The sequence below is a fragment of the Onychostruthus taczanowskii genome, unplaced genomic scaffold (assembly GCF_017590055.1).
Source record: "Onychostruthus taczanowskii isolate IOZ18803 unplaced genomic scaffold, ASM1759005v1 scaffold21, whole genome shotgun sequence".
Classification (NCBI taxonomy): Eukaryota; Metazoa; Chordata; class Aves; order Passeriformes; family Passeridae; genus Onychostruthus; species Onychostruthus taczanowskii.
This window is the reverse complement of record NW_024499351.1, coordinates 825,138-851,188: the sequence shown is the minus strand read 5'-3', so window position 1 is coordinate 851,188 and position 26,051 is coordinate 825,138. Positions and strand designations below refer to the sequence as shown.

Sequence of the window (26,051 nt, the reverse complement as noted above, 5' to 3'; positions counted from 1 at the left end):
AGAGAAACACCATGGGGATCAGGTTGGAATAACGAATTTCAGCATAACCAATGCATTTATTTCCCTTTCTGTGCATGGGAGTGTGTGTGTGCACACCCTCTATATACACAGAATATGCTGCTCACAGACACCCACATATGTGTGTGTAACTTTATGACATTACACCTGTAGTGTTTGGGTTTTGGTTTTTGTTTTTGCTTTTTTTTTGAGAAATGGTGTCATTAATGGTGTAAATGCTACATACTTGCAGAAGTCCTACAAATGCAACAAACGAAATCATATATTTGGATGGGAAAGTGGGAATCAGCAGGACATGAAGCACTGCCACCACCAGGGAACCAGACTTCCTCAGCAGTATGCTGTTCTGGAAGTCCATTACCTGGCAATGAGCAGATTTAAGATCCAGTATGGCATTCTAAAACTCAGAGGTAGTGCAGAGGCATTAGACACAGAAGAGCCAGCACTGACCTGCCTGCTCTAGAAACACACAGGTAGCACCAACCTCCAAAACTGGGGCAAAGCAACCAGATCTCTGCTCACAGAGATGTAATCAACACTGTAATTAGGGGAGGGAGAGAGAGAGGGAGAGATTTGCTTCTTGTTTGGACAATGCAGAGCCTACCACACCTGTTACAGATCAGTGACGCAGATCTGATGACGTTTCTTTAATCTGCCACTTTTCCGTAGCTAACCTTAAAAAAAAAAGAAGCACTGCAAAAGGTCAGGTAAACCATTAAACTTCAGGTGAGCCATTGTCACTGAGGTGGCACAGTCACAGACTATCAGCACTTCACAGTCCCAGATGAAATGAGCCTTTCTGTCTCAGTTAGTTACAGAAAATACCACTCATTAAATGGACATTGTCATACCGGTGGGAGCCCTTCTGTTTCCGTCTGCCTGGAGGATTTGCAGATGCAGCTGAGGTTTGTAATGTCCAGGCTCCTTGTTCACAGCCTGTTGTTTAAAACAATGCTCGTGGTGCAGAACACCATCACCTCCAAATCCCACAGCCACCAGCAATAACACCACCTCCTACACATCTCCTCAGGAATCACAGTACCAGAGAAACAACACTGCAAATGTGAGAGGCTCCAACAACACAAATCCCAACTTTTGCAACTTGAGAAATCACGAAAAAGTCATTAAAAAAATCCCTAATGATGCAGGCACGCTGTTCTTTCTAGCTGACATACCTAAGCAACAAATTGCTGCTGCAGGCAGTGGAGCACTGATCTTATCACTCCTGGCAATGTTCGTTCTGCACCCAACCTTCCTCTCCACTTCATTGTTTTCAAGTATTTTTCCCCTCCACTTTATGTGACCTGCCAGCTGTGCCAGTTCCCTTGTGAAGTGACCACACGTACACCAACCCAAAAGCTAAAATAACTCACATTAAAAGCAGTAAGAGTGCTTTGGGATAGTGCCCATGCACGTTTTCATCACTGCAATTCACTAGGTGCTAGTTCCAATAAACATTACATTTTCTACCCTCCTAAAACAATGCTGAAAAAGGGAAAAAAAAAAGAAGTAATAACTGTGGGATTAGAGTTTATACAAGAAAACAACCATGCTGCAACACCAGACCCTGGTGAGCTGGCAAGTGAGCTGTGCTCAGATTAGTGAGCTACATAATAGTGGTGTTTTGCTAAATTAAAAAAAAAAGAGCTATGATTTTTATTTAGTTGTCCAGGCAAACATTAATTCAGATAATAATTTTCTCATGTATGTCCTATTATAACACTATAGACATTCCCTCCCTCACAAAATTCTATGCAAAGTTATCAATACATTTTCACCTAGCCCAACAACAAACAGAATTATCCATTATAAGCCCAGTCATTCACTGGAGTGAAAAGTATTACACTATATGGGATACATTTTTGGGTAGAAAATAGGGGGACAAGTACTTGTTCTGCTTTTCCCTGAATCAAGAAGAATGAGTTTGCTTAAAAGATTTATTTTTTAGTTAGTAGATGCAAGCACAACTGCAAATCTAAGTGGCAGAAAGCAAGCAGTCTCTCCTATTAGCTCTTCCAAAATTATTTTATCTCAGACTGAAGCTGCTCTCCACCTCAGCCTTCCAGAAGTTTGGACAACTGCAAAGTGCTCTGGAGTTCATGACCCAGCCCACACATTTGAGGACTCACAAGGTATCTGAGGAAAGAACAGTACAGCAACTCTTTTCCCTTATTAAAAAATGCAAGACATCATTTATTTTCCACAGTGAGCAGAAATTGTTAGCAGAAATATTTCTGTTAGCAGAAATCCTTGCTGAAGAAGCAAAGGCCTTTATCCTCCACAGCTGAGGGAACCTTCCAAGTGTTTTTCTGCTCTGACTTTTCCCATAAGGGCAGGTCCCTGTTAAGAAGCTCGAGTTGTCTCTTCCTTGTCAAACAGGGGTAAAAATGCCTTGGAAACCCCTCCTGAGGTCACAACAGCAACATCGTAGGGAAAAGGCTGCAGTCCCTAGCAGGAGGGTGCCAGTCTTTAGGGACAACACATTTACATGCTGGATATCAAGCTCTTATTATTATTTATAAAGATAAATATATTTAACAATATATAATAGATAATTATATATTAGATATTATTATAATATATAGTATTATATATTATATTATGCAATACATAATATTGTATATAATATATAATATTATGCAATTTATAGATATTATTTATATAGTCTATATACCATTCACATACCAGGATATTTATTACAGACAGTAACTTCCTCAGTATTTGTCAAAAAAAAACCCAAAGAAACAAAAAACCAAACAAAACAACTCATAAATCAAATACAATAAAATATTTCTACTCCTCATGCTGTAATGCTTATTATTATTTAGTCTATGTAAAGTTTGTTCCAAAGCAAAAGAGTGAAGGAGGACACTTTAAACCCAGCAGCAAAGAACCTCGTTCAATAAATGCAAGAGGTTACTGCCACCAAAAGGAAAACAGTGGGATTACTCCACATGGAAAGGAACTATCACCGGTGGACTAATACTGGAAATTAAACTTATGGAAGAAGCAGACAAATTTAGTGTTTTAATCAGGATGAAATAACCTTTGAAAAACCCAAAAAAGCTGGGGGTGAGAATTCACAAAAGCTGCTCTCACCCAGCTTCTCAATGCTTTGCAGCCTTAAGGGACAGGAGGCTGGGAAGGATGAAGGCAGAGGGCAAAAAACAATTAACAGAACACTGAAATCATATGGCTCTCCAGGGCCAGCCTTCCTAGGGCTTTGTCCTGCCTTCCAGGATACTCCACACAAGAAATTAGATTTTTTTTAAAGTACATTTAATAAAGAAACATGATTTCACTACAAAATAAATGCAGCATTTTAGAAAGAGGTCAGCTGCTTCATGCATGTTCAGCCAATGGATGGGCAGCAAAGATTGTCCTGCCTTCCAGGATACTCCACACAAGAAATTAGATTTTTTTTTAAAGTACATTTAATAAAGAAACATGATTTCACTACAAAATAAATGCAGCATTTTAGAAAGAGGTCAGCTGCTTCATGCATATTCAGCAGATGGATGGGCAGCAAACAGGTGGAAGAAGGAGATCATAATGACATCTTTTATAAACATAAACACAGCACTACTCTCTGTATAATCCAGGGGGAGAAAAATCTAATTTTTTTATTGCTACAGTAAATATGATAGATTTTTTTATTCATCCCCATGCTTTGCACAGATGGAATGCAGAAAGGTACTGGGAAGTCCTTCACCTTGTTTAAGCTCACATCCAGTGAAAGCAAGAGGTTGATTTATGGTCCAGATCCATGTTTACTGCTGAGAAGACACCAACTACTACACCAATTAAGTCAAGGGGCAATCAATCTCTCTGCTTCTAGACTTTGTCATCCTGCTGTTGGCTCCCCTTCCTCCACCACCCAGAGGAAGAAGGAAAAAAGAAAACCACAAAAAGGTAACAAAGACATAATTTTTTCCCCCAGCTTTTGTAATTTTCACAATCAAGTATCAAAACTGGAACCAATAAGCTCAGAAATTCACATGGCAATTGACAAGGAAGGGAAAAGGCAGATCTTGCAGTAAGTTTTGCTTCTTCAGGTGCTGAGGAGACACCAGCACCCAAGAGGTGCATCCAAAGACCAAGATGTTGTAATCACAGAGGATCACTTTTGGAGTTTGCTGCTATCAGCAAATAAGACCAAGATGTTGTAATCACAGAGGATCACTGCTATCAGCAAATCCAGTGCTACACAAAAACCCTCCAGGTTTCAAGTCAGAGAGAGATACCAAAAGAGGAAGATAAGTTTAAGCCTCTCTACTTCCAAAGCACAGTCCCAACATCAACCTTCCCCCCAAAACTGGCAGGTGTGAAGGAAAGAGGGCCCTCAGAGTGACCAGAAGGCCAAGGGGCTCTCTTAGGATGCTCTAGAGCACAGATTCTATAAGGATCCTTAGAACTTAGGTGTCACTTCCTTTAAGTTACCCACTAGAAAAAAGCCCACAGAGCCCTGAGGAATCAGTTTTTAGGATTCAGGAGCAGAATTTTTTGGGATTCAGAGGCCTGGGTCATGCCACTCAATGCAGGCTTCTTGGGGCACTACATGAATCTGATCATTAAATAAACGACAAAATCTTCATAAAGGCAGAAAGCGAGTGACATCATCCTCATCAAATTCCAAATCTCTCAATAATAAGTTTTAAATAAACTACCGAGCACGTTTATAAATCTGGCCAATCCAAGCGTGCATTTACCCACAAGGTGGCAGTGGCTATGCAAGGATTTAGCACCTGGAGGCTCCCTGAGCCACACGCAGCTCTGGGGAGCTACACAACGCTCTTCACTTTGAACGGAGACCAAAAGGCTTCATTGCGGGGAAGAATATCTTCTCTCTAGCACAAAAAGCAAAATCTGTTGACTCAGTAAACTGGCTTGCCTCATAATTAGTGGCGCTTTTCTTTTCCTTACAAGAAAACTGCAGTTCTTCTCAGAAAGGAACAGGTTCGTGCTCCCGATGTGCCGCCCGTCCCCTGCACAGCGGGGGCCCGAGGGACTCCGGCTCCTGAGGCACGGGACCGCGGAAGGAGCGGAGTGTGAGGGGACCCACCACAAGAACCACGGAGCCGAGCTCCCGGCCCTGCACAGCCCCATCCCCGGGAGCCACGCCTTGCGCTGGAGAGAATTGTCCCAGCGCTTCCCGAGCTCTGCCAGGCTGCTGCTGAGCCCTCTGCCCGCGGAGCCTGCTCAGTGCCCAGCCCCGCTCCGGGTGAAGAACCTTTTGCTGATATCCAACTAACCCTCCCCGGACACAGCTTCAGGCCGTTCCCTCGGGTCTGTCCCGGCTGTGCCCGCTCGGACCAACTAACCCTCCCCGGACACAGCTTCAGGCCGTTCCCTCGAGTCTGTCCCGGCTGTGCCCGCTCGGGGATGGAGCCGGAGATGTCACCGCGGGCTGGGCAGGGCAGGGCACGGGGCAGGGCAGCGCTCTGGGCCCTGCACCCAGAGCCCCCGGAGAAGGGGGATGCCGGACACCGGCGGGAGTGCGGCCGACGGAGCGGCTTCTCCCAGACCGCGGTCCCTTCCCCCCGCAGCGCCCCGGGCCCGCGCCGCCGGTACCTGCAGGAGGCCGCCCATCTTGGCGCGCAGAGCGCGGAACTCCTCCGGCGGCGCCTCGGGGTAGAGCTGGGCACGCAGCAGCTCCTCGGTGATGCCCGCGGTGCCGTGGAAGGCGGCCTGGGCGATGCCGCTCAGCAGCGCGCTCAGCGGCCTGGAGCCCTCGGGCGGCGGCGGCGGCGGCTCGGGCGCCGCCATGGCGGGCAGGGCGCGTCCGCGTACGGCGGCCGCGCGGGGCCAGAAACGCTCCCCAAGCAAGCGCCAATGACATTATGCAGACCCTCACAGCAAGCAGCTGAGTGGGCACAATAAATATCCGCTTTCTGAACTGCTTTTTTCACGGAAAATACTCCACTACTCATGTATTATAAGGAGACGTTCACAGGCTTTGCCCTCTATCCTTTGCTGAAAGATGAAGGGTTGACCATTAAAGACGGGGCCAGTTAAAACAAAGGTACTAATAAAGAGCAAGTGTTTTCTCTGTGCATCATTTTATACAAGTTTCAATATAAAGAAAGCATTAAAATGCTTTGTCTATACAGACACACTGTCACAAAAGAGACTGTGTGCTCTCCTACAGAAAGTTTTCTTTGCTAATACAACAATAATACAGTGATATTATTTACCTCCTGATTTCAGTCATTGAAACCCTTCATAGTTGCACTTTCTTATGACATAAAAGAAAAATCATGTTGCTCACAAAGAGAAAATATGAGTTTATGATCATCTTGACCTGTTCTGCCTTCCTCTTTCTTCGGTTTTGTAGGTAGAGAACAGGCAAAGAACAAGTTGTCCTTGTCCTTGAGGGGGAGTATATCTTGAAGCTGGAGGTACAGGAAGAAATAACAGCAAGCACATCTAAAATTTCTTCCAGTCTCCATTCATTTGGACAGTATTTTAAATGTCCTCTTCAGCCAGTGGTATTGGGATTAAACAACATCTTTAGAAACTTTAAAGCATCTGGAGATAGAGGAATTTCTTTCAATCACTAGAAATGAATATATAGGATGAGAAACTTAACTCCATTTGGGTACAGACTCCTTATAGCACCGCTGACCTTTCTCAAAAACCCTGAGTACAGTTCATCATTGTTCATCTTTAAAAAGAAAAGGGTAGGAACTCTTCATGGCTTATCAGTATCACCCATGGAATATAAAGCAAAATTTCTCTCTGCTTTGAATTTCTGAAGATACTGTTCCTCGATGACATGCTTCCTTCTGCTGCAGCCTGAGGTGAGTCATTAGGTCCTAATGAGCAGTGCTGGTTTACTGACTTGGGCTGAGGTACAAACTTGCTCTTGTAATTGCTTTTTCTTCTCAGATGCCAGGGTGCTCAGTGCCTTGCATGAATGTGGCAAAACAAATCTGGTGCCAAGTGCGTGTCTCGACTTCAAAACCAGCATAAAATTACTCAGAGTTCACATGGCAGCAGCAAGTAACCCGTGTTTTTAAGAATTATTTATTTGTTTTTGTAAACAACTTCATTTTCCAAGAAATTAAAAATACATCAAAAAGTCTGTCTCTACATATATACACAGTACATGTTCAAATTTCACTTCATTGTGATGCCATGGTTTAAGCAGAAAAACAAAGAGTGCTTTGATCCAAAACTCAGCTGCAATACCACCACCTCTGGGGGCACAGCACCTTCCTGCCTTTCCAGGAACACTTTCCCTTTTATCACCCAGACCACTTCACTTGTTCTTGATCACCTGGACAGTTTTCCTGCCATAGTGGTAATAGCTGTAGGCAGATGTCACCGTTGTGAAAGCTGTGATGCACCTTTGGGGAAAAGAGTTCCTCTAAGTCATGGGGGTCTCTGGACAATATAAAAAGTGCCTTTTTAAAATTTTTTACCATCTGTTTTTAACTACACAGTCAGGAACTATGCTCCACAAAAATGCAGGTTACAGTTTATAAGCTGAAATTCAGTACTATGGGGAGGATTAGATAAACAAAGGCTCTGCCATGCAGGGGTAAGCAGCATGCTTCAGTGTAACTGCATACCAGGACAAATTATCACCACACCAGCACTTGCTTTAGAGAAGGGAAAATAAAAAGATTCAGCATTTACAGCCTACATCACTTCTACCATCTTGAGAATTGACAGATATGAGAAACTACTCCTTGGTAATGTGAGCAGGGAACATTCAAACCACTCAAGACTCGAACTTACCATTTTCACCAAGTCCCAAAGCTAAAGAACAAGTTCCTGCTTCAGCCTCTTTTGTTTCCCTCCCAGACCACAGATATCCCTAAATGAGCAGTGCTCCTCTGGCTGAAAGGCTGACACCACCCCTGAGGTGGGAATCCCTGCTGCAGCCCTGCCTGTCCCTCTGCTCCCCGCTGCCCTCCCTGAGCACTCTGCCAGGGAGTGTCTGAGAGTATCCACAGAACACCCTGGCAAATTATACCCAGAGGCAACTTGAGATTTTGTCTTACCACCAGAATAAAAAAACCACAGACTGTTAAGATCAAGGTTCATTCATAGCTCCTTAAACACTTCACGGTTTGGGTTGGTGGTTTTGGTTTCTTTGGTTTGGTTGTTTTTTTTTATTTCCCTAGAAGACAAGTAACACTGGATTTTGCACTACTTTAAGTTACTAAGTAATTCTGACATCTGCTGTTCAGAACTCTTTGTTCTGAACTCTTGCCAGACAGCTCAGGAAAAATAACTACACTCATAACAGCTGCAGCCAGCTGCAGCTCAGACTCAGTTCAGAGCTCCAGTGACAGCAGAAGGAACAGCATTTCTTAAGGAGGGAAGCTCCTTTATGCCTGTTCTCATCCCATCCCTCTCCTTCCCTCCTAAAGTCTAGCAGGAATCACCATTTCTCCATGTGCTCTTCAAACAGGCTGCAGGAACCTGGATTTCAAGATAGCAGGTACAGTATAAAGCAAAAATACGAATGGCTGTTATTACTGATCCCAAGGGTGCTTGTTCAAGGACACTTCTGGCATGAATAAATGAGGAATCCATGCAGCCTTTCTTCCTCCTTTTTTCTCCTCTCTCTTATGTTTTGCCTGTATACACCACGCCTACCCCAAAGACTTGTTTCTAAGCTATTATTCCTGGATCTTAACTAGTTTCATTAAGTACCAATAAATATCTAGCTCTGGTGTCATTTAAGACTAAAGGTGTACAAATTCAGGCATATGGGCCTACTGCATCTTCTGGGCATGGTTTTTTTGTTCCACACAAATTAATCTCGATTACCAGTTTCTTTAGGAGCACATTAAATTATCTGGGGAAAAAAATGTAAGATATTAGTTACCATAATGTCTGCAGATATATGCTGTCCACATAATTGAAAACAGGTGCTGCTAAAGAAGCCGCCACCAAAATCAGCTGAACTGCTGTGTTCATCTGAGAAAAGCAGAACAGGAACTGTGAGCAACGGGAAGAGGTACCAGCAATACCAACATATACTTGTATTACTGCTTTAAGGATTAGTTTACACAAAGAAAATTTATTTAGAAACCTTCTTAAAATAAAGCATCTTACTCTCTCCAAAATAGCACGTGCTCTGACAGAGTACAGTTGAAAACCTTTCAGGATCTAGGAATAGTTGGCACTATTTTGAAACTGTACTCAGCAGTAGTGGTAAATTATCCCCACCCTCCAAACCACACAATGCTCCAAGTACCCAGGAGTTATCTTTTCTAACGAGTTATTGCTCTTACCTTGCTGATGAATGTTGGTTTTAATTGTGCAGTAGCATAACAGGGGTTAAAATACCTACTCAGTGTTCTCTGTTGGGGGAGAAAAGAGGAAAAAAATTGCAGCTCTTGTACATTCAGTCTGATTTACCTGTTCACATGATAAAGAAAAGCACTGAAGAATTACACTGCTCTTTGTAAGATTGCTTATTACACACCACACACAGGAAAAACGTTATCAGTATCTCTGACTTATCTTTACAAACCACATTTTATAAAACACTGCTCTGCTCAGAAATCTGTTTAGCAAAAGAACAAGCATTGTTCTTTTGCTAAAAGAACAATGTAACCATCACACTGCTCTGCTCAGAAATCTGTTTAGCAAAAGAACAAGCATTACATCTTGTAACCATCGAGTCTCAAGACGACAAATCTCTTGGTCACAACTTTGCTGTTAATTAAGCTTATTAATGTATTTTTTGTTATGATGACACGTTTTCAATGCTGTGCACTCACCGGTGGAGAAAGAGTTTTGTATCGCACGTAAAAAACGGCGGCAATGAGCGCCGCATCCCGCAGGATAATCATGGAAGTCAGGGGAACTGCAAGATCAAGGCAACACCAGCCAGTGAAAAACTGTGTCCGTGATTAAAGGTAAAACACAACCAAAAGAGCAGAAAATTAGAAGTGAGACAAAATAGCCACACCTAAATTCTCTTGAACGAGTTCTATGCATTACTGAGGATGTTTAACACAGCTCCTGAAAGGGTTTAAGCTGCATAGCCACACCCAAATTCTCTTGAACGAGTTCTATGCATTACTGTAATGTTTAACACAACTCCTGAAAGGGTTTAAGCTGAAGTCTTTAAACAATCCAGTCCACGAAAAACAACTTTACAAAGCTACTATTACTGCTTTAGAGAAAGAGCACCTAAAAATGGCAGTACATGCCATTTTGTATGTGGCAGCACTTGCTTTCTGCGTGGTCCCTTTGGAAGTGTTTAATGGGAGCAAAGGACAACCGGCAAAGCAAGAGTTCCGAGAGATACAGTTTTCCTTCTAGAAACACAAGAAACGTTGCTACACATAAACTGACCTTCTCTACCTTATCTAGAGCACACAACTGACATTGCCTCACCTGGGATAAGATTTGCACAAGTTAGGCTCACGTAGAGCACGCTGATGAGGATTTTATCCGCCAGGGGATCGAGAGCACTTCCCAGTGCTGATTTCTGATTAGCCCAGTTCCGTGCAATAAATCCGTCCAACTGGGAAAACCAAAATTCAATAGCTCTCTGTTAGAAGAGTATGAACTGAAACAGAGTGTGCACGCTGCTTTAGAGAGGTATTTAATGAATGGCATCAGGTAAAACAGCGAGTTTAACCAGGATAAAATGTGATACCTCTTAGCTGATACTTGTATCATTTAAGAGACCACCAGGTGCACAAGCACTGAGCGGTCAATGCCCAACCGGGGCTGGTCAGGGATCCCTGACATTCCCCCTTCCTCCAATAGCATTAAGTCCCTTTCAGACACCTGCAAATTCCCTTTGCAGCACCACAAATGATAGATACAGCATCCCTAGAAACCAACAAATCTAAAAACAAATGTTTTGCCCATTTGTAGAATGGAAACAAATGTTTCCATTCTACACCGGGGTCTGTTTCAATGCATGCCCACGGGATCTCCGTGAGCCCAGTGTTCCCAAAGCCTTTCCAAACCCATGCAGACATACCAGGTCTGTCACGCCAGCCAGGACAAAGACACCGAGTGCGACGTTGAAATTCTCTTCAACAATCAAATAGCCTAAAACTGGCGCCAGACCCATCCTCGCCATGGACAGGATATTTGGGATGGTCCAGGGGTTTTCATACTGTAAAGCAAGAAATTAAAAACCTTCAGGGCAGGAACTCAAAGCCCGCCTTGGCACGTAACAGAGTTTTAATCGCGACAAATACTTTTTCCACTTAACAAGCCAGAAAGCCTGGAAAGTTCTCGGAAGCAGCCTGCTGCTTTCGCAAGGCACACGGCCTCGACCTGCTAAACATTAACTTCGCCTTCGACAGGAAAACACCTCGCCGCGAGAGCCCCCATGGCGAGTCCGCCTCGGGGTGTCGCCTGCGACACCCGTTTGCCCGCCCCGTCCCCGCTGTCCCTCACGTACCAGCTCGGCGTAGGGCCCCGCCGCGCCGCGCTCCCGCCGGGGCTCGGGCGGGGCGGCNCCATCCGCCCCGCGGGGATAAGTCCGGCGCGCGAGCCGCGCGCGGCGCGTGTGCCGCGAGCGCTGCCGGGGACGCGCGACCTTTCGCGGCGCTTTGCGTCAGCCCCGCCCCTCGGCCGGGCCGCGCGCTTTACGGCAGGCAGCCGAGTTGGAAGGCCGGTCCGGGCAAAGCGCTGTCCCGGTGCTTTCCCGCCGCATTCCCGCCGTTTTCCCGCCGCATTCCCGCCTGCCTCCCTGCCCAGGCTCTGCCCCGGCGGCCCCCGGGCGCGGACGGCGATGTCCATGGCGGCCCGGTGGGCGGCTGCCCGGGCTGATCCTGCTCCTCCTCACGGCGGGGCCGCGCCGTTCTCGGGCAGCCCTTGAGGGAGGAAGGAGAAGGTTCGCTTTGCCTTAAGGAACTTCTCAGAGAGCGCCGGTGCTCTCTGGTGCTCGCCCCTTGCCTCTGGCTCTCGCTCGCCTTTCCTGGGTCTGGAGGAGAAACGGGAATGAGTTCACTTTTCCAGGTGCAGCGTTTGTTTGCTGCTGAGGCGCGTTCCTGTCCCCAGCACTGTACTAAGCCAAAGTCAGCCTCTGACACCATTAGCTGTGCACACCTTGCCCCTTAAGAGCTCCGATACAGAACTATAATTTTGTACTTAAAGCATTTCATCTGGCTGACCAGTTTTCAGTTTCAAGTGTACTTGATCCCTGATGTCCCTTAAATTAGAGGATGAGGCACTAAGTTTCAGTATTTCTGCTTTTTTTTTCATCTATCATATCTTACCTGAAATGAAAGAGGGAAAACAAGAACCAGCGCTGCCTGATTTTTTAAAGTATATTTTTCTTAGGGAGGGGGTGTTGGTGTTTGTGGTTTTTTAATTCTTACACTGAAAGCTTCCCAGCTGCTATTTCATTGCACCAGACCATGGTTCTGATTTCATCAAAGCCAGGAAGCATTCAGCACTTCACCCCTGCTTCACCCGTGGTTCTGTGTCAGGAACAGTACACAGGAACAAACAGAACCTGTTGGTGTTACAGACTTGTAATGGCCATTAAACAGCCTTGAACAAATAATATTTCTCATATATAAAGTTTAATGGAAGTCAAAATCCAATCCCTGCTTTACAAATGAAATATTGTAATAAGGATATTTTCTTAAATCAGACTTGGATCTCAAATAAAACCTTGGCTTCAAAGACCATGTTTCAAAGCAGAAAATCAAGTCAGTTTCAGTGCAGTGTCATTTGGTAAGAGCTATAGAACAGTGTTGTCAGAACCTTCTGGAAACATTTCTAGACTTTAAATGAACTACAGTGCTGGAAGTACAGCTTGTACCTTCCTCTCACTAAAGATTTCTGGGCTGAAATTTGTGGGTCCAGCATCTCTTTCAGAAGTAAAGCCCCTGATGGCAGTGTAACAGCATAAAAACACACCTTCCACTCCTGGAGGATGATGAGGTCCCACTTGGAACAGAGAGCTGTAGGATGAGCCAGGCAGCAATACCAAGTGCCAGTTTGTGCTGTTGCAGCCTTCCAGTTTAATTTCCTGCAGGGGAATCTCCAGCCCAGCAAACCCCAGTGCTGTGGCAGGTGCAGCTCAGCTCAGCACGTGCTGCATGCCCAGCACTCCAGGGGGACAGTCATCCCAAGGAAGTTCATCACAGTGACTCTTCTCACATGGTCTGGAGCTGATAAACTCTTGAACCTTTCTTCAAAAGATAACCCTGATCATTTAGGGATCCAATAAAGCTTTCGAAATCAGATACCTGGGAAGATAAAGACAAAAATATCAAATTGGAGAATAACAACATCTTACCTGATGTAAAGCAACATAAACCATGTGAAAGAACTTAGAGATATAAAGTGGGCTAAGAATAGCTCAGTTTCCTTAGCAAACTCTTCACCTACCAGGAGGTCTCACACCATCAGCCCCCCTGTTTTCTGCTTTAGTTACACACTGTTTGTACTGCAGTGCTACACAGAAGTAGCACTCTCTCCTTTATGACATGAAGAAAAGGTGCAGCTCCATATGTGTAAATTCCAGCCCTGAAACAGAAGTACCTACCACAGAAAAGCATGATTTCTACAAGTCTCCCTGATTTCCAGGTATAAAACTCTGAATGGGCAAAAATATTCTATATATGAAGGGAGAATTAAGAGTTAATTAAATTAACTTCAATAAGTAGCTGATGGAGCAAAAATTAAGAGTTAGCTATCAATAGTTCTGTTTGGCTGAAGCCCCCACAAGTACAGAGTGCAAATCAATTACAGGGCAGAATACATTTGTGGCCATGTGTCCTAGATGATGTTCCTTTCAGCATACAACTTCAGGATGTCTGAAGTAAGAATGAAAACCTGAAAGGCATATTTAATCCAGAGGAGGGAATGCAGAAACATCATTGCACTGCTGAAATAGAGCACGGACGCCACAAGTCTAAACTTGGGAACAAAAATAGGTGTGTCCTCTGGGGAGGCAGGAGTGCAGCACTGAAACCACGCTTGCCTTTCACAGATCAAACCAGGATCTTGCTCAGAACCAGCCTCATGGGTCGAGTCAGCCCTTAGCAGTGCAAGGAGCTGCTGTTGCTAACAGCTGTGGGCTCGGCGAAGCTCACAGAGACACTTCAGGAGCTCTGCAGCAGGACACTGGTTATTTCTGCCACGGCAAAGAGGCACAGCAGAGGTGCCTTTGGCAGGAAGAGCTGTAGTGGCCTGGCTGCTGAGGGGGGCTCACCCGGAGCTGCAGCCCCCTGGCGATGTGGCGCAGCTGCTGCAGGTCGAAGAGGTTGTTGTAGGTGCTCGCAGCCACGCTGCTCAGGGCGGACACGAACCGCTTGGCCTGCGAGCGATTGCTCATCCCAGAGCCGTGCTGCGAGCGCTCGAAGTCCAGCTTCCCAAACTCATCCGAGTAGGTGCCCAGCATGCTGCAGACAGAAAGAGATCAAACTCTCACCAGGAGATAAAAGCAAACATATGTGGATTTGATTCCCAAAATGTGCCTGCTTGAGAGAGCTTTCGGAAGCCACGTAGAAAACCATCCCCTGTCAGGTCACTCTCTAGGGAACTTAGACTGAGCATTCGTCCAATTCACTTTTGAACTTTAATTGTTCCCCTGAACCAGAGTACTCACAGGGGAGAGCAAACCCTTCAGCAGAGCCTCACGTGGGCATTACTGTGCCCAGACTCCCAGAACCACTGTGACCACACAACTCACAAGCCTGAGCAGCTGTAGTTGACTTAGGGCTGCTGGCAGCTTCTAAAGAACAGCTAACAAAGCCAAATAGTAGTATCATGGATCTAAGCTTCATAAAGTGATTTCTTCATTGTGTTTGCATATGTAAAGAAAAGAAGTTTCCAATGAATAGCACTGTGATGCTTTATTTATTTTTAAAGCAGTATTTTCTATTACCTGTATTTCATTATCTCTATTACATCCTCAGCATCTTCCTTGGTAGACTTCTCTCTTAATTCCAGCCTTGATCGTGCCTTAAAACAGAAAAAAATATCCCACAAAGGTTTAAGATATAACTGGTGTGAAAAAGGACTACAATCACTCTACAAGGGCTACAAGCACAAATTTTAGGAACAGAGACAGAACCTAAGCCTACAGGATTAGAGGAATATTTTTCTATTTTTTGTTAGTGTGCCAATGTGTTCTCCTGCATACTTGCACTTTTAGGCTGTGTCTTGGAGTTAACTTGCTTTTTAGCAGTGTAGCCTTGTGAAGCAGCAGATCACAAATAGAGTTGTTAAGGCAGTGTGAGGGAAAACAGAAGCAGTCCATGTTCAAGGTGGGCAGCAGTTGCTCCTGCCTGCACCTACTTTTCCTCCTTTTGGGGAACATGACAGATTCTATTTCCATCTCCTCAAGGGTGTTTTGCTTCATAAGAAGTTTTAAGGAACAGCAGCTCTTAAGCACTTCTAAGCCTGATGCATTCTCACTTTTTTTTTTTTTTAACAAAACAGAAAAAGCATAGTGGTGAATAAGCTGTAAAAAATGATAGGATTTGGGTAGTACCTCAGCAACAATCTCTTTGCTTTCAATCCCTTAAGCATTCCAGCTTGCATTTACCTCTGTCAGTCGAATCAGGGACTCCAGCTGCCTCGTGGTGATGGGGGTGCTGTCTGCTCCTTGGTTTTGTTTCCGGAGCTCAAGGTAGAATTCCTGGAGGACTTGTGCAGCCTCTGGAGATAAGCTTGGGTGCACGTACTGCCGAGCGTACCCGACGTACTTCCTCAGCAGCTGATGGGGAATGGCATCAAAGTTTTCTCCTGTTGAGATCTAGCACCATTACACAGAGTTAGATTTCTGTCTGTCAGAATTCTATACAATAAAAATTTTAATACAAAATCATCATCTTTATGCTTTATCTAGTGAAGTCATCGCTGTAAGGGCTTTGGTGCTTTGTATATGAAAGGTGTACTTCAAGTCCCCACGCTATGCTCAGACATGTAAACACACACACTTGGCCATTTCAGAAAAAGTAGCCAAGGGTTCTCATCTGCAATGATAGGAAGTGCCAAATAGAATTCGTTATAAAGTAAAATCCTCTCTCAAAAAGAGAAAATCCCAATTCCCACAGCTCCATAGAAGATTAAACCATCACTGCTGATATCCTGTTTCCAAAAGTGCATGGGTTTACTTCCAGTAGGAGTATTTCTCCCAAGACCTGGCATTTGACAATATCAGCACTCAAAGCCAGCACTAAAGTCTAATGAGAAACATGCTTCCTCTCCTATACTTCCCAAATCCACGGAGTTGCAGATGCCCGAGGATTTGCTTCCACACTGCTTTATTTGGATCACGTTATACCAAATTATTACACCCAGCCCACTTCTGCATCTCCTTACTGAAAGCCAACACAGATATTTGCTTCAGAGCAGCAGCCCCAGGCCCAGTCCCACCTTCAGCCTCTCGAGCAGGGGTCGATCTGAGGCAGCCTGGAGGACAGAGCGCTCCTGGGAGCCGGCCCGGGTCCCCAGGGCGCTGCCGCAGGCGGCGCGCCGGCCGGCCCGCATGGCCATCACGTGCTCGGACAGCAGGTGGTCGTGGTCCTCGTTCGGCGTGTCCAGCAGGATGAAGACCAGATCAAATCTTGACAGCAGAGCACTCCCCATTCTGGAGGAAAGACAAGGAACTTGGAGTGCTTGGAGAAGTGCAAAAGTTATAGCAACTCGGTTGCACTTCAAACACAGGTAAAAGATCTGTCCTGCTCCAATTTCTCTCTCAAAAGCCACTAAAGACTATTAAATTTTGTGTTCACACTCCACAATTCTAGAAAGCAATTGTACACGAGCTACAAGACTGCCAGAAGCATCTACTCCTGAATGTGAATTATAAAAGCAGCATTTTCAGTAAGGGCTCACTTTAGGTTCTCAGACACTGTTTTGGCTTTGTTATAATGTCCTCCAATGGGGTTTGCTGCAGCAACAATGGATGTCCGAGCTGGCAGACTGCAAACAATGCCAGCCTTGGCCAGGCTGATGCTCTGCTGTTCCATGGCTTCCAACAAAGCCTGGTGCTGGTTTCCCATCTTATCAAATTCATCTATTCCACAAATTCCTGGAAGCATTAAAACAGGACAAAGACTTATCAGATGACACATTAATTGAAGGACAAGCGTGTCCTACAACCTAGTGCTACATCAGAAGTCCAACTTAGAACCCTAGGGACTGCAGGAGACATAGGAAAATCTCCATTTCAGCCAGCTTTGTTTTCATTCCATGGTAATGCAACCAAACCACTATGAACTCAGCCTGACTTGGGGATGCAGCATTTTGGTGATTTGTTAAGATGATGAAACAAGCTTTTTAAAATAGACAACATATCTCATAAGTGAGTCCTTTTTCAAAACCAGTAAAAGTCCAGAGCTGACATCAAGTCAGATCCCTGAACAAAAAAAAATCCTAGTTCTTTGACACAGCAGTCTGGTATATAACTGGAGAACTGAAGTTACTCTAGGTATGCAGGAATTGCCCCCAGAGAATCCACTGGAGAAGCTCAGAGCTTCCCACGGTGTGGAAGCCCAGTATCATACTTCAAATAAACATTTTTAGTCCACAGTTAAGCGAGCGCTTTGGCTTAGCTGAGACTCAGCTGCACACACTCTCATGCCCTTTACATATGGCTATGCAGAACCTGTGACATTCCATGAATTACCTTGATCTCCAAGCACTAAGGCACCAGCTTCCAAGGCAAAATCTCCAGAAGTGCCATCTCTGGAGAGTGTAACAGTCAGGCCAGAGCTGGTGGAAGTATTACCACAAACATACACACCTCGAGGAGCGATGTTACACACGGCCTAGAAGAGAAACAAACACTTTTTCCTTCCCCAAAGTGAAGAATTTCATAAGCCTTGTTCTAGAGAAACAATTCAAAGTAACCCCAGATTTGTTTCTTTCTACTGAACACGGCCCAACAGCAAAGCTCTAAATCCTTGCAGCTCCAAGACACATACTTCTGAAAAGCAGTAGGAGTAGCTTTTCTTGGATGGCATTCTTTTTTCAGGTAACAATGTGAAAAAACAAATCAGTTACTCTATGCTGGTGAGTCCCCATTCAACAAAATGAAAAAAAAATTTAAAAGTTTTGTTTGTTAAGATGCTTGCATGCAAATCCGTTACTTTGGCTAAGTGCAAACCACACCATAATGCAACAGCTCCACGTTAGAAAGACTTTTTAAAGAAGGTCTAGGTGAATTCTGTCCCTCTTTCACTTCACAGTAACCATGGAAAAATATATGGAATTTAAAAATCATTCAGTTTAAGGTAAAAAAAATTACTAATTGTCATAGTCATGCAGAAATACCTACTGAGATTAAAACCCAAACACAGGATCAGGTCGCTTTCCCAAAAAGATCTGTGCTAGCAACATAGAAATAGGGTAAGGAATGGAAGTAAACCTCACAGGAGGAGAGTCACAGGGTATCTGAAGTTGCATTTATTCAAAGATTAATTACTTTATTTCAAAATGGACCAGCTAAATGAAGACAGGAAGGAGTGAACCTGCTCACTGAGGAAAAGGGTTGGTGACAAGAACTGTATAAGGGCAGGACAGCAAGCCTGTAAGCCTGTCCTTGAAAGCCCATGGGCCTGACCAAGGACACCTGCTTTGTTGTTTTAACAGGCTCCCTGGATGGCAGGAGAGCCCTTTGGATACACTCCTATACTTGAGGCATCCCACATGAAAAGATAGCTCCAGCAAGGCTCAGTCAACCCTTTGGTCTCAGCACAGTTATTCTACCATGGCTGCAAGGCAAGATAACAAGGAAATAGAGGAAAACAGAAAATAGTAATAAAGGAAACCATACTTGCAACATTTGACTTTTTCCTAATCCTGGATCTCCAACAACCAGAACATGTGGATCTCCTCGCACTGGGATTCTGTTCTTGTCATCCACAAACTTCTGACATCCTCCAAACAAGGCCAGGGCCAACCCTGCCTTCACAATCTGTTGTGGTAGAGGCCAACACTGTAAGCATTCCATCGTGGTGGCCAGCACTGACAGCTCCCTAGAACTGGCTGCAACAACCTCTCCTTCTGGATCACTGAACTTAAGGGTATAAGGCTGCCACTCCCCTGACACCAAGAGACTGTGAGCCACAGTCATCTGTAAAAACAGTCCCTGCCCCCTTCCCCTGTCCCAGATAAGCTTTGTGAATCCTTTAGGAGTTGAATGTGGCATAAACATTTCAAACTGGAATTACAAGTAGAGTTTTTAGATGATTTACCTCATGGCCATAGATTGCAGGACAAAGAGAGCTGAAAAACAAAGCACAAGGTAACATAAGTGGAAGATAAATCATGTATTACTATAAATAATCACTTGTCCTCTCTCTCATCACAGAACACCTTAATAAACATAAAATCTTTTGCATAGCTGTTGCTGAATTTACATCAGAAATCAGCAGTGTCAAATTTCTTGAAATTTTTGGATAACCAGAAATGACTGAAACAAGAAAAGCTTTTCACTTGAGTCCCTACAAAGACAAAGGAGAGCCAGCTTTCCAGTGGTATCTGTGCCTGTTCTTGTCTTCATCAAGTAACTACCTGTAACCCTCCTTTTAAAGTGCTGGGTTTGTGTTCTTTGACTCCCTGGGAGGGCCTGAGGGACATCCCAGGGAGAAGAGTGCTCTTCAGTCTGAACTGAGGATCTTTCACACCCTCTGCTCAGTCCTTGCACCTCTTTCCTCTACTGTAGAAAACTGGAGGACAAAATGGTACTTGTAAGTTGAATTTACACGGTGAGGAACAAAATTAACTAATTGTTTTTCTACCCAGAGCTTTCTGTCTAAGGTTAAACTAGAACACAAGAAACTTCTTGAATTTCTAAACTGCTCCCAAAGTCCCAACAATCCCACTGCAATACCTCCCTCCCAAGTCCCTTGCCCACTGCAGTTTCTTAGATCTCTGTGGTTTCAATTGCACAAGGCTCAGACATTTCACAGCTTTAGGATGAGCTGTCACATTTGTCTGAAAGTGGTCACACTGATTCATGTCTAACCCTGGATCCAGTCTAGGTCTGATATAACTTACTTCACAATGAGCCTGAACAGATTTTCCTCAGCTTGAATTTCTTGGATAGCATAGAGGTCTTTAAGGGAAAACTCCATGAATGATCTCTGAAAGGTCTCATCATCAAAATTCTTCAGTTTTTGTCCTTTACTGTTGCTGACAGAATTTGCCTCAATGTACAGTAAGAACATGCACTTGTCGTTCTTATTTTTAGAAGCTCCTGTTAGAAAAATTGAAAAAGGATGATGGAGCATTTTTTTTCTATCAGTAAGTACTCATATTATCTACAAATGGCACAGAGCAACTCAGAAATATCATGTACAGGCATGTTCATATTTATGTACTGAACATTTGCACTTTGTAAAATTTAAGCAGAATACGTTTCTAGGTACAACTGTGCTTTTAAGTTCCCTCCACTTATGTACACAGTACATATTTTCTTGAATTGGAATATACATTGCTAGACAGAATTTTGTCCCAGAATAAATAAATTTTTCCAGGGATTTTAAATTATTATATTATTGTTGTCAAAGAAAATCTGAATATAAAATGTTTCCACTCAATATTTGGGGAAAAAAAAAGATGCATGGTGTGGAAGCACTAAACATGTAGTGGAGTAATTCTCAATTAATAATGAATCATTTTCTATATAGACTGATTACTGAGCAGAGAATGAAATCTCAGAGTAAAACTGTCTTGCAGTTATCTGCAAGTATTCTTTCAGAGCAGTGCACAACCTATTTCTTCTCTTGGGAAAAGAAAAGGAAAAAAAAGTTGAAAAATTTCTCTAGGGAGGCTAAGCTGAGATAACTCTCCTTCACAACAGTGTGACAGTTCTCTTAATGCCTGAAGGAGATACTAAAGAGAAAACTTTAAGCAAATAATGCCCTAAAATAACTCTTCATTGTAAAAGTTTGGTAACTTCCAAAGAAATTTACACTGTATGGACTTATGGCACCGAGAGCTCCAATGAAGGGGAGTGACTGTTGTTGTTCTTGTGTAAGCACTACCAAAAAACCCCACTGCATGAAAAATGAGTTCTCAGATGCTGCACTTCACCTTCCTCAGTGCTTGCCACCTTCACTACGCCTGTGACTGTGACCATGTCCCCTGGGACACAGCTGTCCACGAGATCCTGGACCAGCTCACACTCGATGGTGCGCGGGATCCGTCCTGCTTCCCGCTGGTCGTCCGACATGAGCTCCTGCACCCTGCAACACACGAGGGCAGCTGGGCACCACCCAGCGCCTTCCAGTGCAACTGCAGCACACAGCCCCTGCAGCTCTGCGCATCTGCTTCAGGTCACGCCTCGCTGAATGGGCATAAACCACACAGAAAGCCCAGAAATGCAGTAACTGAACTCTGAGTTGAAATTCAGATTTGCTACCACTGACGAGCATGTTCACGTAGAAAGAAGCACAAGACATAAAGTAAAAGGAATTCATATAAAAAAAAATAATTAAGAGCTCAGACATTATAGCCTCCATGAATTCTTAATAGGTATTGCAACTCTGAAAAAGTCCAAGGAATTTCTCAGACTATAACAAGAAGAGCAGCTGACTCTCTGGTTGTGAGAGTTCCAGCTCTGGCTCTGCACCTGGAGCTCCGAGATTCCCTGGAAGCCAAGCCAAGCTTTACCGAAGAAGCTGTGATGAACAGCGCCCTCTGGAGCTGCTAAGGCCAGCACGAGATTTTACATGAATATCACTTCAAACTAAGACACTTAACCCTACAGTTCACTTCCAGCTCATTCAGGTCAAGTGGCACAGCTGACCAACGTAACCTAATAGGGTTTTTCTAGCTGACTTACAGCTCGTTAAAGGAATCATGAAATCATAGATGCAATTAGAAATTATTGAGAAATGCAGCAAAGAGCACAAACAGAGCATCTCTCCAAGAGCTCAGTAAGGGCGAGAAGGAATCTCCAGGAAACTGTTACAGGGTGGGTTACAAACTATACCAGCACTTGGATAAAACAACTGCTTTGTGATACAAATGTTGGAGAGTGCTCGCTGCAAAAGAGCAGGATTATTGAAGTCACACAGTGTAACACGGGTTGAGCCAGCCTGTCACCTTTTGAGTGTCCTCTCACATCACATTTTTGTGCTTACTTGACAGACTGCCAGTCCACTGTGGTGGTTAGAGGAGAGCTCCTGTCAGCTGTGAAGGACCGGCCACGGCACTCGGGAACAAGGCACTGCAACAACAGGAATTCTGACTCATTCCCAGCCCTTTTTAATGTCCTAGAGTGAAATTGTCTTATTTGATTAAAAAAAAAAAAAAGGAAAGCAAAGCAATAAAATTCAGCATCATTCCAGGAAAAAAGCCAATTAAATTAGGGCTACAAATTAGGATGTACATAATTAATGAGGATCTATCAAGTACAGACACCTGAACTCTGACTCACAGCTGTTAGAGCAAACACAGCAGAATTGTGTGATCCCCTCAGTGAACTGGTTTGAGAATAACCAGGCAGTGTCCTATGTCCAATGACTTCTTAAGTCCAGATAATAAAAGTAAAATTAAAATAGAAAATTCTAAACAAAAAAACCCAAACAATGTAAGCATAGAAAACCACCACATCAAGGTGGAAGGGTCTTTTTAAACACAACTGGTGAAATGGAAATTAAAAGAGATAATATTTTTTCCAGATTTCAGGGAGTTTCTATGTATTTTTTGTTACATATCCTGTTCCAGCAGCATACATTTTTTACAAGTAACAAGGGTCTGAAGTAAGAAAATGATATGCTTAATTATTTTTCAACGTGTTAGTTATGTAACCCAGCTTTAAAGACCTTTTTTTTTTTTTTTCCTTTTTTTTAACACCTGTGGTGCTGCTTTTGGTCAAAACACAACAAAAAGCATGAAGTTCAATGGTTTTGGCTCACCTTGGTGGGAAGGGTGTACTTGCCATCGGGGAGAGGAACACCCTGCACATCCCCACAGGCAGCACAGACGAAGGCCAGGCTGGTGCACAGGGGTTTGATGTTGCTGACCCTCACCACGGTGCCACGCAGCGCGATGTACTTGCCGTAGCAGTTGGCCCTCACGTTTTTCAGCTGGGTTAGAGGCTCATAGTTGTACACCCTGCATTAGCACACAGAACATGAGGACCAAAATAACCCCCAAACCCATCCAAATACAAACAGACAAAAAATCCTACTCCCAATTAAAAAGGGCAAAATTCAGAAAAAAATGCTTAGAAGTATTTTTTCAGTGGATCCATGGTACAGTCTTTGATTCTTGCTCTAGAAAGCAGCAGAACATTCAATATTCTCACATGATTGACCTCAACAGCCACAAAGAGTACAGTTTGTTTATCCAGTGACACCTCTGGCCTAGCAATACATTAAGTTCATCCATAACTGTCTCTTCCCATAGGTTCAGATAAAGCCTGGAATTTAGATTTGTGACACAGAAGGACCAAAGTTTTGTTACGGCTCTGCCGCCACCAGGAGGGAATGAAAAACAATAATAAAAAAGAAAATAAATTTTAAAAGGTAATTTGAACTCCAATAGAGCTTGCACACCTAGTTCCCTCAGACCCTTGAAGTGTGAGATGCCATTACTTCTGATAAAGTTCTAAAGACGTGTTTCATTAAAAATTTCTCCAGTCAACAGAAATGTAAATAATTCTGCTTTTAATTATTTATAGAATAGTTATTCTCCTTATAAGCCACTTCTCTACTTACAAGCTTTTCTAGTTCAAGCTGTTTGTTCAGCTTATAAGGAGGTTTCATTTCACTTTTTTCTTCACAAGGACATGAAGTCACAGTGAAGAGAAAAAGCAGAATGTAGAGTATTTGTAGCTAAGATATTTTATCAAATCCTTTGCTAGGATTTTCCTCCTATTCTAGCTGAGAAGCCTCAGAAAAGAAATGTAAACAATTAACTATCTAATAGCTACAGAATGTAGTTTAGACATTGTTTACCAACAGGTGCATCTTAGATTGGTTCCTGTGAGTTGTTTCTACTTAATAACCAAAGATGCAGCTGCGTTGGCCTCTCTGAGAGTCACAAGCTTTTGTTATTCATTCTTCTCCTGTCCTTTCTAACCTTCTGATGGATCTTTTTCTCTCTATTCTTTTACTATAGTTTTTAGTATATCATTTTAATATTACATATAATATAATAAATCAACCTTCTGAAACACAGAGTCAAAATTCAAATCTCTTCACTTGTCCCAGGAACCCCCGTCAGTTCAACCTTAAGTGTTCTCCTGGAATCAGCTTCACAGAGCCCAGTTTTCCCTTAAAAAAATGTGAGCCACGCATGGACACTGGCAAGGATCAGCCAGGAGGCAAACAGCTCTTCCTTGGGAAAGAAGAAGTGCCCAGCAGCCCGTACCTGGCATGGATGAGAGGCACGTTTATGACAGGGTCCCCGTGCAGGGGCAATCCCTCCTGCACCTGCAGCTCTGCCGCGTGTCTCTCCAGGTCCTTGGTGAGCACCTGCGTGGAACAGGAAGGGGACACAGATGCCCACAGGAATTAGAACTCCCAACAGGAGAGACACTGGTGTTAGAACTACATTTAGCTTTAGTCAGCTGCTCCAATCATGAATAAGAAAAATGCACCAAGACCAAAGCAACTACAAAATGTGATTTTGTGGCCTATACAGGAAGAGGAGAGATTGAAGGATTTGAGTTTTAAACAAACTGTAATTTGCCCTAAGAAAGAAAAGCACAGAGATGTGGGGTTTCTAACATAACTGCCTCTAAGTGTCACTGATTATTTTTTGTTGTGAGGGTTCTGCTTCCACGCATCAGAACCCCGTGTTTACCTGATGAATTGCCAGGCCCATACACTGCAGTATTTTCTGAGGCATGTCCCTTAGTTCAGCAGATATATTTGGTATTGATTTAGTCAGCTCTCTGTCCTGGATTAGCTCCTTATAATCCACGAGAATGCTTCCTTTTCTTTCTATTTCATCCTGGGAAACATCATAAATGATAAAATACACTTCAAATTAGAATCAAAACACTCAAATTATGTCCTAAATGTTTCAGATCTCTGATGGAGGCTCCTTTTGACGGAAAAAAAACCACTAAAAATCTGCAGTGTTCTTGCATCAACAACAAGTTGCTGGGATACATTTGGCTTTGTTTTTTACCTTGTCATAAAGTTCAATGCGCTGCATGAAAAACTTTTCAAAGGCTTGAGTCTTCTGGACAAAAGGAGACTTGTCATTGTAAACTAATAAGAAACACACCACGTTAGTGACAGAAATAATTCTTTCCACTTCACAAAAAACATAAACAGGTAATTTTTCTTCCATTGTTTTTTTGCAATGCAAAACTAAGGAAGATGATAGATCTCCACAGGATCTCAGTAATAATCACAAAGGTTACAGTATATGATAAGAGTCAAGTCTTTATTGTATTTATGTTTTTATATATGAAATGTTGGTTGTTCTTCATTGATCTTATAACACTACTAACACTACATGTAAACCATTCTAGAAAAAAATTAACTTAAATACTTGCTACATGTAATTTTGGTTTAAAAATACCTTCAGAGAAATAAAGTTTCCAGCCTTTATAGGGAATAAATTGGTCCATCGTTGATTGGACTAGTCGAGATTTTGCTGGGGGAAGAAAAAAAAAAGTGGATTGAAAGAATACGGACAGTGAAATTTTGTAAGTTTTATTCTCAGTGATTCTTTTGACCACAGGAGACAAACAAAATCGCCTAGCACAACGCGTTAGAAGAAAAGCATTATGGCTTCAGAAAGCAGAAGCACAGGGGCTGGCTCACCAGGTTCGGGCATCCTTTTGGGCTCTCCCCTCTGTCCTCTGCCTCTCCATCCTCCTCCTCCTCGCCATCCTCCTCGCCATCCCTGGAAGCCTCTGCCCCGGGCGCATCCCCTGCCCCTGAGGTCCCTGCTCATCTCCCGCTGCCGGCGCCACTCCAGGGACGCGACGACAAACCGAGCTGAGGAGACAAATTTTACCAGAAGACGCTTAATTGAAACCAGTGCTGCTTTCCAGAGGGGACCCCGCGGGAAGCAGCGCCCTTCTCCCCCCGCACAGCGCCGGGGCCGGGCCGGCGCTCGCTGCCCTCAGCGCCGGCTCCCGCCTCCCGCGCTGCCGC

General features: G+C 43.8%; 3 protein-coding genes across 3 annotated transcripts in view; all 3 read right to left on the bottom strand.

The window, feature by feature from the left end:
- The window catches only part of COMMD1 (copper metabolism domain containing 1), a 61,113-nt gene extending 55,315 nt beyond the window's left edge, over positions 1 to 5,798 (bottom strand). Inside the window, exon 1 of the mRNA XM_041404414.1 lies at positions 5,590 to 5,798. Within this exon, the coding sequence (XP_041260348.1) occupies positions 5,590 to 5,784 (195 nt within the window). The 5' untranslated portion in view covers positions 5,785 to 5,798. The remainder of the gene's footprint in view (positions 1 to 5,589) is intronic.
- Positions 5,799 to 7,002: 1,204 nt separating this feature from the next.
- CRLS1 (cardiolipin synthase 1) lies at positions 7,003 to 11,473 on the bottom strand. The gene is made up of 7 exons (XM_041404415.1): positions 11,411 to 11,473; positions 10,982 to 11,119; positions 10,384 to 10,513; positions 9,762 to 9,847; positions 9,270 to 9,338; positions 8,861 to 8,952; positions 7,003 to 7,367 (listed from the first exon to the last, which is right to left on the bottom strand). The coding sequence occupies exons 2-7, from the start codon at positions 11,081 to 11,083 to the stop codon at positions 7,280 to 7,282; spliced, it is 567 nt and encodes a 188-aa protein (XP_041260349.1). The 5' UTR covers positions 11,084 to 11,119; positions 11,411 to 11,473; the 3' UTR covers positions 7,003 to 7,279.
- A 1,056-nt stretch (positions 11,474 to 12,529) lies between these two features.
- Positions 12,530 to 26,023, bottom strand: MCM8 (minichromosome maintenance 8 homologous recombination repair factor). The gene is made up of 18 exons (XM_041404284.1): positions 25,716 to 26,023; positions 25,471 to 25,545; positions 25,072 to 25,154; positions 24,742 to 24,891; positions 24,307 to 24,410; positions 22,848 to 23,046; positions 22,071 to 22,156; positions 21,019 to 21,170; positions 19,981 to 20,179; positions 19,176 to 19,206; positions 18,755 to 18,895; positions 17,606 to 17,747; positions 16,813 to 17,008; positions 16,351 to 16,564; positions 15,518 to 15,727; positions 14,855 to 14,931; positions 14,180 to 14,369; positions 12,530 to 13,211 (listed from the first exon to the last, which is right to left on the bottom strand). The coding sequence occupies exons 1-18, from the start codon at positions 25,846 to 25,848 to the stop codon at positions 13,119 to 13,121; spliced, it is 2,475 nt and encodes an 824-aa protein (XP_041260218.1). The 5' UTR covers positions 25,849 to 26,023; the 3' UTR covers positions 12,530 to 13,118.
- Positions 26,024 to 26,051: the final 28 nt, after the last annotated feature.